At 35.2% G+C, this 20,104-nt stretch overlaps 1 protein-coding gene across 1 annotated transcript; it reads left to right on the forward strand.

The window, feature by feature from the left end:
- The first annotated feature begins 2,676 nt into the window (after positions 1-2,676).
- On the forward strand, positions 2,677-18,839 carry LOC135616772 (GBF-interacting protein 1-like). Its single transcript, XM_065116333.1, has 10 exons — positions 2,677-2,985; positions 4,051-4,094; positions 6,285-6,384; positions 6,929-7,058; positions 7,637-8,235; positions 10,449-10,839; positions 11,614-11,920; positions 12,236-12,397; positions 12,781-13,281; positions 18,002-18,839. Exons 1-10 carry the CDS (start codon positions 2,823-2,825, stop codon positions 18,293-18,295), a joined length of 2,691 nt encoding a protein of 896 aa, XP_064972405.1. The 5' UTR covers positions 2,677-2,822; the 3' UTR covers positions 18,296-18,839.
- Positions 18,840-20,104: the final 1,265 nt, after the last annotated feature.

Below are 20,104 nucleotides of genomic sequence, written 5' to 3' on the forward strand. Positions count from 1 at the left end.
GACGATGGCAGGTGGTTTTATTAGGGTTTTGCCGCTTTGGACGGATGGTTTTGGAGGCAAACGTGGATGTCGGATTCGGGTGAAATCAAAGCAGGTCCGAATAGTGCCCGACCCGCTCTGTGAGGGCCCGAAGATTAATTTTAGTTATATTGGCAAGTTGGCATTCGTGTATATTTTTCTATATATTTTTAGGAATAAAAAATGTTAATTTAATGAACATATACAGCAAATAAGCTCATGTTTTGTTGAATATGTTTAAATGGAAAGTAGACTTTATTATTAATATTATTATTATTATTATTATTATTATTATTTATTATTAATATTATTATTTATTATTATTATTTCTGATTATTTTTCATTTAATTCATATTAATGTTATAAGCAAAATAAAAGGGGGATTTAATAAGTATCCTCAAACAATATTTGAAAAAATCATCTGAATTTACATATTTTACATAATCGTTGATTATTAAAAACTTATACATTTGATAGGAAATAAGATATATAAACCTTGATCCGCTAATCCACCCAATTGTCCACTATCACCTATATATCCATCCATATGATGGAGGCAGTTATTCTTATATCATGTGAGGATATTAGAGATATAGTGGAAGTGCTCATTTGAAAATAAGTTTAGTAATTGATTCACTTATGAAATGTTGGATGATTAATAATACCTTATTGTTAGACAACGATTCTGTGGTCCGTCTAGTCCTTACACTTAAGACATCAATAATGTCATGTATGAGTATTCAGCTATTTGATACTATAATTAAAGGTTTGAATGTTTCAAATTTAATACAACCGATAGAGTGGTAGTCAATTTTACAAGAGCAATCGAGTCTCGATATAGGATCATTGACTCTTAATGTCGTGATAGGATTATCCTATATGCTTTATCCAAAAGGATATGATAAGTCAATTGGTCAGAAGGAGTTATGATATGTATGACTCATGGCCAGCTCGATATTGAGCCTAGAGGGTCACACACATATGGTAGGTTTTGCGACAGAGTATATGTTCGAATATGAGATATCCGCTGGAACCCATATTTTATTGGATATCTAGTAAGCCTACCGTATAGATCATCGGGGAATGATAGCCGACATCGTTCATATATATATATATATATATATATATATAGTCGATTGGCATTTGTCGACTAATTCAATTTAAATATTAGTAATTATGATTATCATATATCTTATTTATCATTCATCAAATATTTTTCTCATTATTTGATCTCTCATTATATTAATTAGAGTTTCAATGTTCATACACCTTAATATCACATGCTACACCTTTTAATATCATATGGCTGACACATCGAGATCATGCGAGTGACACCACATGATACCTTAATATCACATGGATTACACCGTAATATCACATCTTGAATTTGATACGTCATGATTGTAGATAATTCCAAGAGGAACATATCATCTTTCTTATAATCAACATCGACGCTAAGAATAACAATATTATTGGCTCATTATAAAATGACTATTTAAATATATTATAAAAATATATTTCTTAAAGACATAAGTTGAATAATCCGAATCTAACTTAGTTATCATAGGACCATTATCAAAAATACTGTAGTCTTACAAGATTCAATACAATATAAGTTGGACAAGATTAATGATAAGTGAAATCAACTTGGATCATATATAGAATAACGTTATCGATTGGTTCAAAATCAATATCCAAATCGAATAATTAAAAAATTATAGTTCTAAATATAATTATACATATAGATTAATAATAAAAATATTATATATATATATATTATATGATTTGATCACAATGTATATATGCTGATTCCGAACTCATGGTAATTAAATATAAAAAAACATTACCTTCGTATATGCACCGTCATGATATTTAATTTAGAAAAGTGATCAAAGCGTCTGCCAACATTAGAGCAACATTTCCAAGGATATAGTTGTGTTAGCTTTGGAGGGTAGATAGATAATATTCCCAACCTTATAGGTTTATTTATGCACCATTTATTGTTCTTATTCTTCTTCTTCTTCTTCGCTCTTCATAAATGGCAAAGCGAGTCAATGTTCACACGTGACTTTTTCCATTCACGGATAATAGTTTCATGCTGAGTCTTCATATCAAGTATTTATTTATTTATCTATCGAATTTTAAAATAATACATTAAAAATTATTTCTCAGAAAATTTTAACTAAACAAAAATCAAATTCCAAAAAGCCAGAATTTACATTTAATAAATACTAAGACATAATAAAAATAGAAATAGCTTAATCCATTATAATCGCAATGCAAACAGACATCGGTTCCTTAACCCACAAGACATGGCTGTTTCCTTAACCCAGAAGGAGGAGAGGGTCTTATCTGTCCCAGAGTGGCACATCTGTAAATCGATGGCTTATAATTACTTGATTTAGAAAAAAATAGTCTTAATGTTGTATTAATATGATTTCATAAATAAAGATTATATTTCTTTAATATCGTTCTATTAACCGTTTCAATACATTTAAGCGGCACTGTCAACAAATGTTGTGTGACAACAGAAATAATGATAATATAATAGATGTAATTCGAAAAAACCCCCTCAAAAATAGAAAGCTGCTATTTTGTCTCATAAAAGACACGGTTTTCACAGTACAAAAAAATAAAAATAAAAAATGAAAAAGAGTGAGGCGTCCTCCTTTAGGCCTCTTTGATTTGCGCTCGCCGGCCCTCTCTCTCTGTCTCTCTCTCTCTCTCTCTCTAAACCCCCACCTCGCCGCCCTCCGCCTCCTCCTTCTCCGTCTCCTCCTGCCGGTTGCTCTCCGGACTCGAAGATGAGCGGCGACGGTTCTAGGGTTTCGATCCCGGCCGGCGTGCGGCCGACGATCCAGAACATCAAGGAGATCGCCGGCAACCACAGCGACGAGGAGATCTACGCAATGCTCAAGGAGTGCGGCATGGATCCCAACGAGACCGCCCAGAAGCTCCTGCTCCAAGGTCTCCTCTCCCGACCTCCTTCCCCTCCCGGTGCCTCCCACCCCCTTCTCTCTTCCGTGCTTGGCCTCTGCCGCCCCCCCAGCTCAGCTTCGATTCTCTATGGGCGTCGATTGCTCGGGAGAGCCACGAAGTTTGTTGTCGAGCAAATTGAGCCACGGCGCGCTGGGCTTTGTGCTTTGTCGACGACGGATCGCTTTGTCGTTTTGCATTCTCGACGCTTCTAATCGGATATTATGGGGTGGGAGATTTGGGGCTTTCGACCTGTGAATTTGACTTGTGTGATTCGATGTTTGGGGTTATGTCGATGGACCGTGGGTGTGGGAGCTAAGTCGTCGATCTTTATGCTGTTAAAAGTAAATTGAGTTTTTTCGTCACTTGGATCCCCGCGTTCTTTTAGATTTGCTTCCCCTTTTCTGCCTAAAATTTTGGACTTGCTTTTAACTTGAATCGCGGATTAGATTGGTCAATTCACCTGAAAAGTTGCTATATGTTCCTTCCCTCTTGCGTAGGGTGTGTTTCAGTAGGATTTGTCATTCATGACGTTGGAATAACTAAAATTTCGGAGCTTCAGTGCCTTTTCTTAGTTATTTTTACAGAGCAACTTGGTAATAATTCAGTTTTCGGTGGTACTAGCGTGGTTTGTGAGAACTTGGCTGTGCTTGTACCTTGACAAGGGAGTGACACCATCTCCACAAACGGATTTTCTACGTGTGATGCACTAAATGCTTCCGGATTTTTTGAAGGTCTGGTTGTAATTGACATTTGGCGTTTTTAAAATATGAAGTAATTAACAGATCCTAGAATGTGATGTCGTGACGTTTTTTCTGCTTAGCTTAATCTATATAATCCAAATATATAGATGTTTGGGTGAAAGGCTTTCCATGTCTTTGGCCCTTCCTTTGTCTCTCTTGTAATTACAGTATGCATGCATCAATTTGGTTATTTATTCTCAAAGTTTTCCTTTGCGGGCGCACATATACTTGAATGTAAGAAGGGACTTGTTCATGGACTATTGGTCTAATTGTGCACTAGATCATAACTATTCTTTTGGTTTTTGTTTTACAGACCCCTTTCACGAGGTTAAAAGGAAGCGTGACAGGAGAAAGGAGGTAAATCTGCTTTATTTCCTTTGCAGTTTTTGTTTTAGTGCTGTCAGCATCTTTTTTTACTTCTGTTGAGTGAGGAAAGTTTATCAGATCACTTAACATGATGCATATGTGATTCAGAACAGCATTATTTCTTTTTAATTTTCAGTGAAGCGATTAAGATTTATCAAAGTTGCAGACAAGTGATTGCCTTTTAGTTTGGTCTCTCGATTGATCACTACATATGCTATTTCATCATGCAGTCTGAATCTTGAAAGGCTAATTCAAGTCTATATTGAGGGTCACATCCAAGTCTTAAGTCATAAAAGGTTATCTCACTTTTTAATTCTAGCTTTGCATGCTGTTATAATGAATCAGTCCTTTTCTTCCTGTTCTGTTAGAGTTTCGAGCAGGATTTGGATTGAAGTGAATCCATAACTGCTGTTCAAGTCCTGTAGGAGTCGTATACAGTAAGAAACTTGCTATTCCCAGTAGGTATCCATTTCAAACTGAATGATTCTTAAAAGAGCCAATACCACAAGAAACTAAAATGCAGCCGAAGCAATTAATTAGGGATGTCCAACTATTAAGTTCTTTACTTGTATTATCTTGCAAGGGTCATGGACTGGGATAATTCATGTTTTGGGCAAAATGGACAAAACTGAACCATTTTGGATCAGTTTGAAGCTGAAACCAGTCCCAGAATTTGAAGTATAAGAGTTTCATTGATTTCATACAAAATCTTGTCGATCTTGATTGAGTTTTGGTTGTAACTCAATGGTTTTGACTAGTTGAGAACTGCTCCAAACCTGCCTGAAGCCTTATCTTTCATATAAACAATTGGACGAAGGCTGCATGATTGCCTCTATCACATCCCAAAACTCATTGAAATCTTTTCTGTTTCCACATCTTCCCACAATTTACCTCTAGAAATGGAAGCTTGATGGTTCAAAATTCTGTCATTGTTTTCAAGATCAACCTAAGGATGTGGGAATATATTTGATATTCAGGTTATTTTCAAATCAATCTTATGTTTCTTGTTTTGTTATATTTGGACTTGGGATTGTGTAACTCCATCTTTACAAGTAACCTTTATAATGGACATCGAAGGCTACACATTTTGGTTCTGTTGCATCTTCAGAAGGGAAACTTCTGATGCCAACATAAAGTACCTTTAATTATTTTGCAAACATTCATAAGACCCATTTTTGGTAACCTTGGAGAATATCTTTACAAACTGTCTTGGAGAATATCTTTACAAACTGCCTTGCTAATATTTGATTTTTTACAAATTTTCTTTAGTATTCTAATTTTAGTATGAATGGTCACTCTAATTGAAACCAAAGTCAAAACTTCATACTGTAAGATTGAGTAAACAATCATTTGCCCTCATATCAGATAGAATTGATTTTAACTCGAAAAAAGATGGGTAGATAATTCTATAATAGATATTTATACCTAGATGTACTTAATTTAAACATCTGATCTATTTGCTAGGTTTAGAAGCTTGTTTTCTGTTCCATATGGATTTTTACTCCAGGACTAAGCAGGTTTGATATTGGCATTTGTATTTTCTTTTTTTTTTCTTAAAGAAAGAAAAGGAAAACAACTGAGAGCAGTTAGGAAACAGTATATAGATCATGATATAGAAAGATTGAAAAAGGACAAATTAGATGTTGGATTCCAACTTTGTTAAGGTTTTTATGCCAAATGTTGAAGACAATTTCTATTCCATCCAAGTAGTACAGTGACCTCCATTATTTGTATGAGTTGTTTTCAAGTGTTCAGTTTATTATCTTATATGTTGAAATATGTTAAATTTGCTCGCAGAAGTTTTAAGTTTTTGAAAGTATCATTTTTGAAAGTGTCATGTCTTTTGATAAATGCTTCTTCAAGGGTTGACTTACAGCAATGAATTAACATACAGTACCCTGAGGCAAGATTTACTTGAATTTTGGCAGTAACTTGGTTTTTTGATTGAATCTTTGATATCCTTCTATGACAAACCAGATTGAGATCATGTTTTACTTGGAGTTCCTTTTTTATGTTTGGGATAAATTTGTCTAAGTGCCAATATTCACTCCTGTGGTGGTTTTACAACTATACAAGTCACTGTTATTATTATTTTTATGTGAAATTAAAATGAGGATTTTCGGCATATGAGTGTCTTTGATAAGTTACTTCACAAGTTAAGTGTTCTGCTATTCTCTACAGAATGTAAGAGAGCCTGCTGATCCTAGGTGGAGGGCGGGGCTACAGGGACGAGGAGGTAGGGGAGGTCGAGGGAACTACTCCTCACGACCTGTACTTAGTGGTATGTATTCTTTTGGAATATAATTTATGAAGTTTACGTAGCGATTAACCTGATCTGTTCAGTTTCATGTTTATTTCATTGGTACTAATTTGTTTATTTCGTCAAGCTGCTGTTTCAATATGAAGACGCCACTAGCTCATTGTTAGTTACGAAGCTAATTAGCTAACCAGTTTGGTTCAACATGTAACTTCATGCTCTTTCCTCTTTTATTAGACATGTCATGGTTAAATTAATTTCAACTTCTTATTTATTTAATATCTGTTGCCAAATCTGATTTTATGCCATCTATCCGTATGCACAATTTTTTTTTTTTCACTTTATTAAAATTTTATTATGTGTGAGTTGCATGGTCTGTTTCTCATTTTTGAATCAGGTTTTGCATTATGAGGAACTTTCTAATTTTTCTTGGAAATTCTATTGTAGCACATGTATTGTTCCACTTCTAACGTGTGTTGTGTGGTCTGCATTTTGGTTACTCTTTCCATGTTTCACTGCTACCTATCAAATTTTGGATATAGACCAACTAATTCTCATTGCCTGCTAGATGCTGCTGCTGGAAGAAATCTTACTTCAGGAAAGGTTAATGGAGTAAATCAAGGTTCAGATAAAGGCATTCCATCCTCTTCTTCAAACACTCCTGATACCGAGGTCAAATCTGCAAATTCCATATTAAGGTATCTATTTTTATCTTTTTATTGGCTCTGATTGAAATACACTGATTTTGTCAAGTTAGAATCATGCATGATTTTTCTGATGCTTATGTTGATGATAATATATGTTGTCTTTTTTTGCACTGGCTATATGCCCAATCAATTGTGCTGATGTTCGGACACTGATGCCCTTGGAGGCTGCTACCAATTGAGAAATGCTCAACACATATAAGTTAAACAAGACACTCTTCTTCACTACGTAAAAACTCTGGGGTGGATGATGATAGTAATAAAATGGACCATGATTTGGAGATGTCTATTCTGTTTACATTTTCATCTACTGAGTTATGTGGATGTATTACAGTATTCCAGTTAACTTTTCCCCCAACTGGGCAATGGGCATGCTTAGATTTAGAAAACCTGTTTGCTTGTTATGTTATTTTTCTTCTTTTTAAATGTAGAAGTGGTTTGGACATATATTCTTCAATGTTCTCTGGTACGGTCTGTTTTCTCCATTAAAGCAAATGTGATGTTTTACAACTTATTTTACTTGATGTAGCATATTGATGAAGCTACATTTTTCAATAATTGCTAATTTTCAGCTCCATATCTGGTCCAACCGATGGCCCCAGCAACATAGATCATCCGATATCATCTCAGAGGTCCTATGTATCTGGTGTCAGTGGCATTGCTCCACAAGAAGAAAGTTTTGGTGTTGTGACTACTAAGACTGGGACTTCCAGGTTATCTCCTACTGATGCAAAGAGTGCTCCCACAGGTGGACATTCTATACCAGATTCAGACAAAATTTCATCAAACAAAGCAGCAGCACCTGTTTCCGAGGTCTATGTTCCGACCTCAGATCCTTTGTTAGCACCATCTCTTGATGCACACAACCCTGCTGAGCTAGAAAACATCAAACGGATAACAGGAATTCAACACTCAGTTGTTGAAACAGCCACTAGCCATGCTGGATCTCAACATATATCTGGATCCAATTTATCATACATGAGTGGAAAATGTTCTTCTATGAGCAGTCCTTATATGCACGGGAAGGTACCCATGAAACCACATGAATCAGGATCAAATGAACTATCAGAAAAATCTCAAGTTGCACCTTCTTCTTTTTCCACTGCTACAGGCAGTAGACCATCCTCTACTTACAGCAATCGTTCTCAACAATTAAGTGGGTTGCAGAAAGGTAGACCTTGTCACCTTTGTTATGTCACCTTTTTACATACGTTTGGATACGAGTGTTTGGTTCATTATAATGAAAAGTGTTGTTTTGCTTTTGTTTTCCCAACCCTTTATTTACTGTACACCATGGAAGTTTGAGAAGTAGCTTAGCATATAAAAGGTGAGTTCTTATGCTAATGATACTGTGTTCCTTAACGACTGCCGGATCCTGCCGGCCAGCCTTCATTCCTGTTCCCAGCCTATAGCAACTCCCTTCATTGGTTAAGTCACCGTGGATGAGCAAACTTAGATGAGTACAAATGTATATAAACTTTTTAGTTTAAGCATTGACAATATGATGGAGTAGGAGCAGAGGAAGAGCTAAGAAGACATCATTAGAAACAATGAGAAAGCATATAATAACTCTGACTAGTGATGTTGCCCTCAAAGGGTCTCAATGACAGGAAAAATTCCATGTTGCTGGCCCCAAATAGTTGGCAATGTATGGCTCTGTTTGTTGTTGATGATGATAGAGAGATGGCTTGTTTCTCCCTTTTATAGTACTTCCGTTTTTTTTTATTCTTCTGTGCTGCCAGCATGCTAAGCCGTGCCTATTGTTGGCACAACTTGTCAGATCAGCACCATTCTTGCATCCTGCCGGCACAGCTTGTGTCGATCTATTTGGTTTTCTGGAACAAATAATTGTTAAATGTGGATCTTAATATCAAATTATCTACAACAACAAGGCCCCAAACTATAAAAAGGAGGAAAAAAAAACACCTGCTTCTTGATTTCGAAGTTCTAACCTATCAAGTTAAGTCAGATTTAGCTGGTCAGAACAAGATAATTTGGTTATGTTGGCCACGAAACGTTGGAATATTAAACATTAGTTTGTAATATAAAGGTTCATATTCAGGTTTTGACTATCTAAGGATTAAACCAAGTTAATACTAGGATGAAGTGAAGTCAGTTGTGATGGCCATAGTTTTCAGTCACTGTTCACACATTTTGTAATTCAGATCTTTATTTGAACTAAACATACAAGCTAAAAACACATGATAAGTTAGTCCATCCTGACCTAAATTGAATGTTTATGAGAATTGGCTGTTAGTAGTCTATATCTGAAGGGAACTCCTAAGAGAGAGTCTATACCTGCTAGCATGTCAGGTTTGACATCTCAAGAGATAAAGACAACATCTCATGTAAAAAGAAAAAAAATGAAGCCTGAATATATTTACCAACCATGCCTAATTTTTAGGGGGGTAAAATAAAACATGTCTCTTTAACTAAATTAGATCTGCTGTAGTTTGTCTCTACATGAGATGATTTGCTTTTAGTGATAACTAAAAATTTAATGCCTTGGGAAATTCAATTCTATCTAGGGAATTAGAAGCAGTAGAGGATTTCTGTTCATTTTTAGTAGGATGCAGTGGTAAGGAACTAGGCCCCAAATCATTCTGCAATGCTATGTCAAAATGGCAGCCTATGTATGTTGGAATTTTTATGATGCTGACTAAAATGTTCTAATTTTATAAAGAACTCTTAAGTCTGAAAGAAACTAGATCTGAATGCAGTCTTGGCCAAATTAGCATCTTGAGTCCATTGTTCATTCTTGCATGTTTCATGTTTCTAAAATATATCCATAGTTTTGATAAGACGTGTTGGGCTGGTGGTAGATTATCTTTGTTAAAAACAATTGACATTTTGAAAGAACCTAACACCAATAAACAAGAAAACTAAATTTGTTGATTTTGAGGTTGGTTTGCAAATTTATATGGATTGTGGTTTTGATGCATTAAATGACAAATATTTACATCTGACTGTTTTGGAGTATTTTATACTTTTAAGCAAGGTCTTTGATTTTCATAGTATGTGCTGGAAAGGCACTAGCATAGCTCACATGGAATTTTAGAAAAGTGCTGGGTCAGGATGCTCTCGGCCAAACATCATGACAAGTGCTAGTGCTGCACTATTATATATGGGCATTCCAATGTTTATATGTCAAACTTATTTCCAGTTCAATTCTGATAATAGTTTCTGAAAGGTTTGGCAAGTATCAATATCTAGTTGATCTCATAATGGCAGTTTTCACATGTAACATGCAGTATAACTCTTTACATACCATTCTGATGCTGAAACTGTGTGTGTGTACAATTCCTTGAGTTTGCATTTATTTGCTACTCTTAGTCAAGTTGGTGAACTTAAAATTGCCTAAGTAGCATTCTTCTTTTTATTCAGCGCCTGTTCCTAATAAAGAGTGGAAACCAAAATCAACACCTGTAATTGCTTCTCAAGCATCTGAAATGACTGAGACGCCTGATGTACCATTGGCGGCTGAAGCTGTTGCTGCATCACTACCAGCACCATGTTCTGTGGCCTCAGAGGTAACTACTCTGATGTTAGAAAAGAAGCTAGAGGAACTGAAGCTATCAGACAGAAAACACGTCATTATTCCAAACCATCTTCAAGTTTCAGAGTCTGAAAGACATGGGTTAAGTTTTGGAAGTTTTGATCCTAATTTTGAGTTGAATATGGGTTTTGCAAATGGCCCTGCAAAAGACAGGATTGATACACCAGTTTCTGACTCATCTCAGGAGACTGAAGAAACTACTGAGCAGCCATCTCTAAGGTTAGAAACATTAGTTCTGCTTCTTTTCTTTTTTTTTTCGCTGCAGTTTTATATACATATGTGCTGTTCTACATATGTGGTTCTTTTTGTTTATTTTAGATCATGATGCACGTTTGCATAAGCAACTGTTGTGTTTGATGAGATGAAATAACTGTGGGAAAATTGGATAGCTATAAACCTTAATAAATGTGACCATACCATGCATGGGCACATTAGTGTCTGGTGATGAACTTTTGTACCTTAAAAATGATCCATTTAGCACTCATATTTTGTTTTATATTGTTTTGGTCAATCAGAAAGCTTTTGAAGTTCAATTGCATTTTCTGTTGAATTCTCCTTTCTTTGCTGTACGATAATGAAGAGATCTGTTAGTGCCATGGCACTGTTATTGGTAGCTTCATATTGGAAACTTACCACAAGAATATTAGTTTGTTTGTTAGTCTAGTGGTATCCCAAAAGGAAATTGGCTTTGTTGAACTACATGGCATGCAACGCAGAGTGCCTTTGCCTTCTCCTATACATAAAAAATGCTTCAGTTGCCTTTACAAGCTGCAAGCATACTGTATTTGTTTTAACTTTTAATGAAGGTATTAAGGGATAATTTATGAACTGTTTTTTACTTCACCTTTCTCTAGAAACTCTATATTGGATTATAGGATATTGTTTTTGTATTCTTCTTCACTGTAATTCTGTTTAATATTAGTACTTATGCTTGGCTTATATTGATTTTGATGTCTGATTGTGCCTCTTCTAACATTTTTCTTTTTTGTGCAGCACACACACTACATCCTCAGCTGCTCAAGATGACTTTATAAATCATCCGCAATCACCTGAACAGGTGTCAGATAATTATTCAAGCAATGAAGCTGGCATTCCCTCCAGCATATCTGCTGCTGCAGAATATGACCAATCTCAAAAAGAAGCTGCTTTGGTTCCAGAAGGCCTTCAGAACTCAGTTGTTCAATCTGCACCATCATATCCTTCACTAGGATTGGTGCCTCAAGTGTTAGGAAACCAACTTGGACAGTTTGAAAGTTCAGAACATCAGGCTCAAGATACTTCGCGTTTCCCAAGCTTTCTGGTATGATAACTCCCATGATCTTTATATTGTGTTACATGAACTGTGAAATTTGTTGTTTGATTGAGTGATGACGTGACTTTATATAACAATGAATCATATTTCGATTGTGATCAATATATAGTCTGAACAAGGATTGGTAATAGACAATATTTAACTTTAGCATGGGTTGGATTTGGTATGTAAACTGTGTTCCTAGGATCTGTTTGATACTTCTATTTCTTGTGTTTCAGATTTTTCTCTTTCATGTTGTATTTGGTTGATCTGCTTTATTTTCTTGAATGTTTCTGGTTGAGATGTTGATTCTCTGATATACAGGTCCAGCAAACGTATGACCCATCGACAAGCTACTATACACCATTCTATCGACCTACTGCTGATTCTGATGGTCGTATATCTCCATTTCTTGCACCCGGTGCCTCTATGTACAACAGGAACATTGCAGTCCTACCCTCTCAGACTGGCCAGGCTTCTAATGAGGTTTTCTTTCAAGCTTTCTGTTATGATTGACCTTTTTCTAATTCAAGATACAAGTAGGTAGCCTTTTGAGTTGTGTCATACTAATCGCAATCATGTTGCTCCTATTGGTGATTGCTTTTGGAAAACCATAGCTCTCCCTTTTATCCTCTTGCCAGTATGTAACAGTAAACATATGAGACTTGTTTGGCTTATTTTAGATGTTCTATGGTTCTAGAACTTTTGTAATTGTATTCCGTGATTCTTGAGTCCAAACCAACTTTTTTCCTTGTCTTGATAACCTATTTTGGCTTTAATATTCTACTAAAATCTTCTTGTTCAGATTCACATCACATATTTGTATTCTGATTAGGATTCCAATGCTGATGTTTTCTTTCCTCCTCCAGAGTACCAACGCCGCCATGCTATCTACGGCTGGCTCAACTCCTCTTGCAACTCAAGCTGCAGGCACCATGCAGGGTTCTGTTGCTATTCCACAGCAGCCAGTTCCCGTCTTCCGGCAACCTGCTGGTTTACATATATCTCACTACCCTCCCAACTACATTCCATACAATCAATATTTCTCACCATTTTATGTTCCTCCCCCCACCCTTCACCATTTCTTGAGCAGTCCTGCATTCCCTCAGCAGCCTCCTACTGGCAGCATGTTTCCGACTCCTGGATCTGCAAATCCTGCCACCCCTGTCAAGTACTCTCTTCCCCAATACAAGCCTGGTGCTAACATTGGTAACTCAACAATTGTTGGAATGCCAGCTGGTTATGGAATGTATAACTCAACTCCAGCTGGCTATACTCCTGATGCTGCTACTAGTGGAAACTCAACTGCCAATGATGATCTCGGATCTTCCCAGTTTAAGGAAAACAATCTTTGTATTCCAGGGCAGCAGGTATGTTCTCTATACTTGGCTAGATTTTATATGTGATATTTGGTTTATGCCTAGTTATTTTGTTCATGCAAAAAGTTCATAGTTCTGCTGTTACTGTCGATGAGTAAACTTTAATTTAAGATTAGAGAGAGTACCACAAATCATAATTAGAAAATGTGATTCATGGAACTTAAAGTTTTAATGTTACTGTTATATCTCCTAAACTCGTATGTGGTGATTAATTTTTGCTACTGCATTTGAATTGCTCATGCAGCTGTTGTTTTCTACTTTTTGTTTTTATCTAAGATTGTGGTAGGCTAGAGTGTTCCTTTTTTGCTGTTTCTTGGGGTCAAGATGTGGAATTACATGTTGTATCCTTAGCTTCAGAGACTGCTCAAAGGAACAAGACCTTATCAGATGAATTACCCTTGTAGTTAAGCTTACTGAAGCAGTCTGTTAACTGGAAGAATAAGACCTTTTCTAAGGTTAGCACATAAGATAGTAGGATACTGTCAGCCTGAAACCATGTGGAGCTTGACTTGTAGACAACTACTTGGTAAATGCTGTTCTAGGTGTGGTTGGTGACTTGTTTATTATCTCAGAGACTCAAACCATCGCTCACATCCATTACTATACAATTTGTGTGTATCACAGATAATTTTACTTTCCCATATCTTCTCATTTTATGCTAGTTCTTTTATTTACTCCGTTAAAGCTAAATTATGTTTTTGTTGGAGTTTATTTACAATGGTCTACTGATAATCTCACTCCTTATGGGACTTGCTATGAGCTTAGCTCAATCAATTTTTATGCAGCAGATTTTAGAAGATAAAAACCTTCAAGAAGATACGTTTAATTTTATATGAATAGTTCTCCACTTAATTGTCTGAATACAAACATTTTCCATGTCCAGTCTCTTGACTTGAAGTAAAAATATTGACCATAGCATATAGAAAGAATATTTTTGAGTATCTGTTTTTGAAAACATGAGAAGCAAGTGTAATATGAGCATACAACATGTCAACAAATTATGGAAGACTGGGATTGTATCCTGCATCCTTATGGAAGTAGATAACTTATACCAAGTATGTACTGTCTCTGCACAGGCAGTTTGGTTTTCTGGTAGTTTTAGTTTTAGTTGGAACATAAGTTTCCAAAGGAGCAATGTGCTTTTCCCGATTAACTTGGTGTAAAGGCTTTTGTTTAATTACTAACAAGTGCTTACAATCATTTTTAGCTTGCCATGGAGCAGGGGCATATGACCCCCTTCAAAGTTAAGATGCATTTAAATTGGAAGCAGTTGAGAATGATGTGAGGACTCGCAACGCCACTAAGATTTCAGTATATCCTTCTCAATTTCGGTCCAATTTTCAGGAGACCAGCCACCAATCCAGATCAGCTGGAGTCAACTGAGAATGACTTAGAAAAATTAGGTATAACCAATCCAGGCACTAATGGGAAGAAAAGGGTAAAAGAGAGGTTGAACTAAAGAGAAAGCAGAAGAGGGAAAAAGAAGGAACAGAAAATTTTCTGGAAATGACTGCATAGGTTAGAATTGTTATGGCAAGTAGGGATCGGTACTTATAGTGAGGAATGATGAATCCTTTGATGCGAGGACTTATATTCCTGTTTAATATAAGCTTTGATTTTCAATATGTTTACCTCTTGTTACATGCAAGGCCTCAGTTGGGACTCCCATTCTTCTTTTTCTCTCCTTTAGAAAAGAAACAAATTGAAGTTCAATAAAAGATAGTTTATAGAAGTGTTGCACTCTAGCAGTTAGCAAAACCATGGTTTGTCGTACCGATTCTTATTGGTGTACCGATATGTCATGGACAAATCTATACATAGGGTGTTCGATGTAATGTTTGTGTATATCTGTGTCTTTCGGTTTTATTCATGCTTTGCACAATGTGTAGAGGGCTTGCAATAGGCTTGACAGTCCCATTTTGTTGACTTTTGTGATCGTTTTAGTCTTGTAAACGTAGGTTGTGTGCAATCGTTATGCAAAGGTAAAATTGCTCAAAAACAGACAATCCAGGTAGTCATTTTGGTGGTTTTCTAGCTCCGCACAGTAGTGAGGAGTGTCAGCCAGCACAACACTTAGGAGCTACTCGAGTGGCACATGGTTGGATGGGTCTTTGGGGTAGCGCCTAGAGCTGCTTCGTTGCCTTGTTCTGCAATAATGTTATGTGGGCACTTATGGGGACTTTGACTATGACAGACTACATTGGATCTTTTGTCGTATGATCGTTCAGAACTTGCAAAGTCTATATTTATAATTTGCATTGCTTATCAAGTGTTCGCTGAAATGACTGCTTGTGGGATCCCGAGTTAAACGTTTCCTCTAACTCGTCTTCTCTTTGCAGGTCCTTAAGGGACCTGCGGACGGACACGCAATGACACGTCACAACTTAGGCAAAACCAGTTAAGTCTATGACAGATCGACTGTCGGTACGATACGTACTAAATTATACTAACGTACCAACACATGGTACAGTGGGGCATACCAACATATTAGTGTGAACTATCCATACCGATCCCTTGTCATACCTATACGTACTATCCATATCAGGTAGTATGCTGTAGTATGGCGAACCTTGAGCAAAACTATAATTTTTTTAATATTAGAAGTTTGTGGATATGGAAAATTATGTTTGTTTAAACAAAAGTAAACATTGATAAAGAAAGTAAAAAAGAGCTGCACTACTTGGTTGGTTAGGCCATATAAAACATGAAAACCTACACTTTATTGTATATCAATTAACCATTCAAAAATGTCTTTTTCTAGTAATAGCATAAGATTCGTGAAATATGTTAAAAATGTTAGATGGTTGAACTGTTGAGCAATAAATAGAAGGTTAAAATTCAAAATTTTAAATAGTTAGATTTTAATTTTAGAGCCTGAGAGACATCTCAATTTTTAACTTTACTTTTGTTTCGTGGTCGTATTTATTTTATAACATAGTTGTTAGACTAACAATACTTCGAATGCTAGAGTGCTAGACAATTACAAAACTATGTATACACAAAGTTTGAATTGTTGAAATGAGAATGTTGAGTTAGATGATAGGACAAGAAGTGTTTTCATTCGTGAGGTGTCGTCTCAATAGAAAATAAAATAATGGAGAATTATTTAATCATGTGTGTAAGAGTCGCAAGTAGTTAAAAAAAGTGAAATGATTACTACTAGTGATATGAGACATAAAATGATGAAAATAGAAATTACAAATTACAGATAAAGAATTAAATACATTATATATATATATATATATATATATATATATATATATATATATATATATATATATATATTCAAGTAACTGACCCAAAATAGTTGGGACTTTACATATTTGTTGTCATTGTTGTATCTTTGCAAGCCAAAGATTTGTTCCTTTGTTTTTGTAAAAAGGAATATTGAAATTTGAATCCTAGTCACCCATGTTGCCAAGCAACAATCTTAATAATGCCAAAACTCACTATTAATTTATTAACCAACCTCACTTGAGTTTGGCTAACCCAGTTTGATCTTGATTTTTCTTCTAATGGACAATCCCATTCTGGATCTTGAATGCAGTTTTGAATACGTTGATCTTGATTCGTTAGTTTCTGACTAATGAAGGTCCAGTGTATTTTCCGTATCAGACATTCTATATACCTCCCTTTTGATCTTCTCTGGCTTGTCTTTTTCTCTTAACTCTCATTCCTGCAAAAGTTGCCTGATTGTGTTCTAAGCCATAGCCACTATCATTTCCTTCAAGGATATATACCTAAATTATATTTCCAACAGTTGAGTGAATTTTGAGACATATCTTTGTCAGAAATATATTGTGTACTGCTACTATCTCTCTAGGGAGTAAATATCATGATTAGCAAAATGATTTGGTCAAGTAAAACAATGATTTTATCAAGTTATGCGTTGTACTCAATATCCTTGTATCTGTGCTTCTTATATGACTGTGATCAACTAAGGTTGTTTCACCACAATCATGTTAACAAGTTGATAAATATGCTTGTTTTGAAACTAGACCTGCTCTTTTGTTCAACCAAGGAAAATTGTATGGTGTTTTTTTCCTATTTGTTGGTGGTTGATACTGGGGCTCTTGGTGCATTATATATCTTGCCTTAAACAAGTGATGAGATTATGTTGTTTAGCTTCATGGGCCATGTAGTTACAAAATTTCTGGTTGTAACTATTCAACTTTGGTGTTCCATAATTAACAGAATTATGTTGATTTTCTTGGAATCTGCAAGATGAGGATAGTTAACAAGTTACTATATAGCTCATCAGGTAACAAACGTGGGATTTAGATAGAGGCATGGGGGCTTGTGCTCTATTGGTCGGGAGCAAATGCACTTCCATTTTTTTTTTTTTGTCAAAATGCACTTCGTTGTTACTGTTATGTTGGGTGCATATACTGATAGCTTGCAGTAATTGATATCTTTTGCTGTGGGAACTTGCAGCACTAGTAAATAAGACTCTCTGCAGTATCCATTTTTGAGTCTTTTATGCCAACTTATTTGCTCCTTTGAGAAACTAAGCAAAAATTTCAATTGTCCTTGTGTACTTGGGACTTTTCTAATATTGCTTTCTTATTTTTCATGTAATAATATGCATGTTGTATAGTTAATATTACATATATGTATGGTGTTCCTTTGCATAATTAATGACCTGCCTATGTCCAATCTATATGCATCAATTTGTCTTGGTTATATTTAAATCCTGGTGTGTTTGAAACAGAGCGAAAGTTTGTCTGTCTGGATTCCAGCACCTGGACGGGATATTTCCACCCTTCAGGCGAGCTCTTACTACAGCATTCCTCAGGGACAACACATGACTTATGCACCAACGCAAGCAGGCCATGGTGCCTTCAGTGGAGTCTACCACCCTCCACCAACTGTTCCAGCTTCTTCTGTTCATCCATTACTCCAGCAGTCCCAGACTGTAGCTGGAGCTGTCGAAATGGTCGGCCCCCCTGCTGGTGTTTATCAACAGCCACAACATGCCCAGATTAATTGGACGAATAATTATTGAGAAGATGATGTCCAATCTAAGTTACAGTAGCCAAAGCAGGTGACTGAGGCTACTTTGGATAACAGTTAGAAGATATTTCAAGATGCAGCATAGGGTGGTGCGATCCAAAAGAGTATATATATATATATATATATATATATATATATATATATATATATATATATATATATATATATATCTAAAGGATCGCCATCCTGCATGAAAAAGGGTTCTGGGCTTGGAGTCGCTAGGATTTGATAGTTCAGCTTATACCTGTGACTGATACTGACCATTTTTATGTTAGCTGCGCGGTCTGCTCAGGTTTTTGTTTGCTGCGCATTCTTTCTTGTTTGCTCGTTTCTTTCTCTATCCATTAATGGTACATTGGGTGGTGAAAATTGTGGCTTTCCTTTCCACCATTACTTATGATGAGGTCATAAAGACATTAGAAGATAAAAAGTTAAGCTACTGGATTTTCAATTTTTTTTGGTTTCCCCACTGCCTTGCCAGTAATGTAAATTTTGATAGTAAAAAGAAAAATGTAGAACAGTTAATATTTGTTGTACCTGTGATAGCTTCTGTGACAATACTTCATTGTTGTTGTTCATGGTTTGACAAGAACACATGGAACAAGCTTCTCTGCAGGTCAATTAACAGAGCATGTTTGTGTTCTGTCGATGATCTTTCCCCCCGAGGGGACAATCCATGGCAAATGGGAGAGGGAGAAAGGAAGCTTTCGTCCCAATCTGAACACTGTATCGGCCCTTCACCACTCGGTAAATGGAGTTTGCAGATTTACATTTATGCAGTGATTAATTGGTTTCAGATTGCTTGGAATAAAGATTGAAGGATGCTTTCACGTTGAAGTGAAATGGCATGCATTTCAAAAGATTGTACCTCTTTTGACACCAAAAACAAATCCCTAAAATTACAAGAAGACAAGAAAATTTTGGTATGTATTGATGAGATCATATTTAGTCATCGATTCGAAGCAAACGGATAATAATAATTAATATTAGCAGATTCTTTGATAATTATAATTATATATATATATATATATTCTTTGATAATTATATAAACAGAGACAATATTAATATATTTGATGTCATTAGTAGCATAATTTATGTATTAATAAAAGTGTATCAGTTGCTTCCTTGATAGGCTTCTTTTACCTCTATTAATAGTTTTATCTTATACATAATTTATAAATAAAAAATTTAAAACGTATAATTTGTATAAAAAATAAATTAGTAGCATAATTTATCCTTTGTATAAAAATAATATAATATAAATATTCATGCTCGAAATAAATAATTTAAACAATATGTTGGTCTAATGTATAAAGATCCATCCAATTGCCAAAATAAAAATCTCTTTACTAAGAAATACCAAATTTCAATTTTAGAAAAAAATATGTTTAGGATTTGAGAAAAGGATGATTTCTATATAATATTCATATTTTTGGTATTTTCAAAAGGTACCTCCTTTTTTGTTTTTTCTCAAATAATATCTTTAATTTTAAAAATAACCTAAAATACCTCTCAAAAGTTTTTCTGTTAAAATTTTTCACTCATTTTTTACCCCTTTTTTTTTTATAAAAAAATATTACTGTGTTTTTCAATAAAACTTATAATGCTATTGATGTATTAAAAAATAGTATAATTGATATTATATTATATCTATTTATGTATCATTGCTCATAGATTATTACAATATCATATTTTTAGGTTCATAATTAATCTGATTTGAGATTAAAAGTCTATTCAAATCATGTATAATATTTTCAAATAGGCTATTTTTGTTATGGTAATTAAAACAACACTATAATAA

This window comes from Musa acuminata, chromosome BXJ2-7 (genome assembly GCF_036884655.1).
Source record: "Musa acuminata AAA Group cultivar baxijiao chromosome BXJ2-7, Cavendish_Baxijiao_AAA, whole genome shotgun sequence".
NCBI classification, from domain to species: Eukaryota; Viridiplantae; Streptophyta; class Magnoliopsida; order Zingiberales; family Musaceae; genus Musa; species Musa acuminata.

Excerpts from the sequence above, each read along its gene's own strand:
- LOC135616772 (XM_065116333.1), top strand. The coding sequence starts at position 2,823 with ATGAGCGGCGACGGTTCTAGGGTTTCGATCCCGGCCGGCGTGCGGCCG. Across the intron at positions 7,059-7,636 it reads TCTGCAAATTCCATATTAAG|CTCCATATCTGGTCCAACCG; the intron begins GTATCTATTTTT and ends GCTAATTTTCAG. Across the intron at positions 11,921-12,235 it reads CGCGTTTCCCAAGCTTTCTG|GTCCAGCAAACGTATGACCC; the intron begins GTATGATAACTC and ends TCTGATATACAG.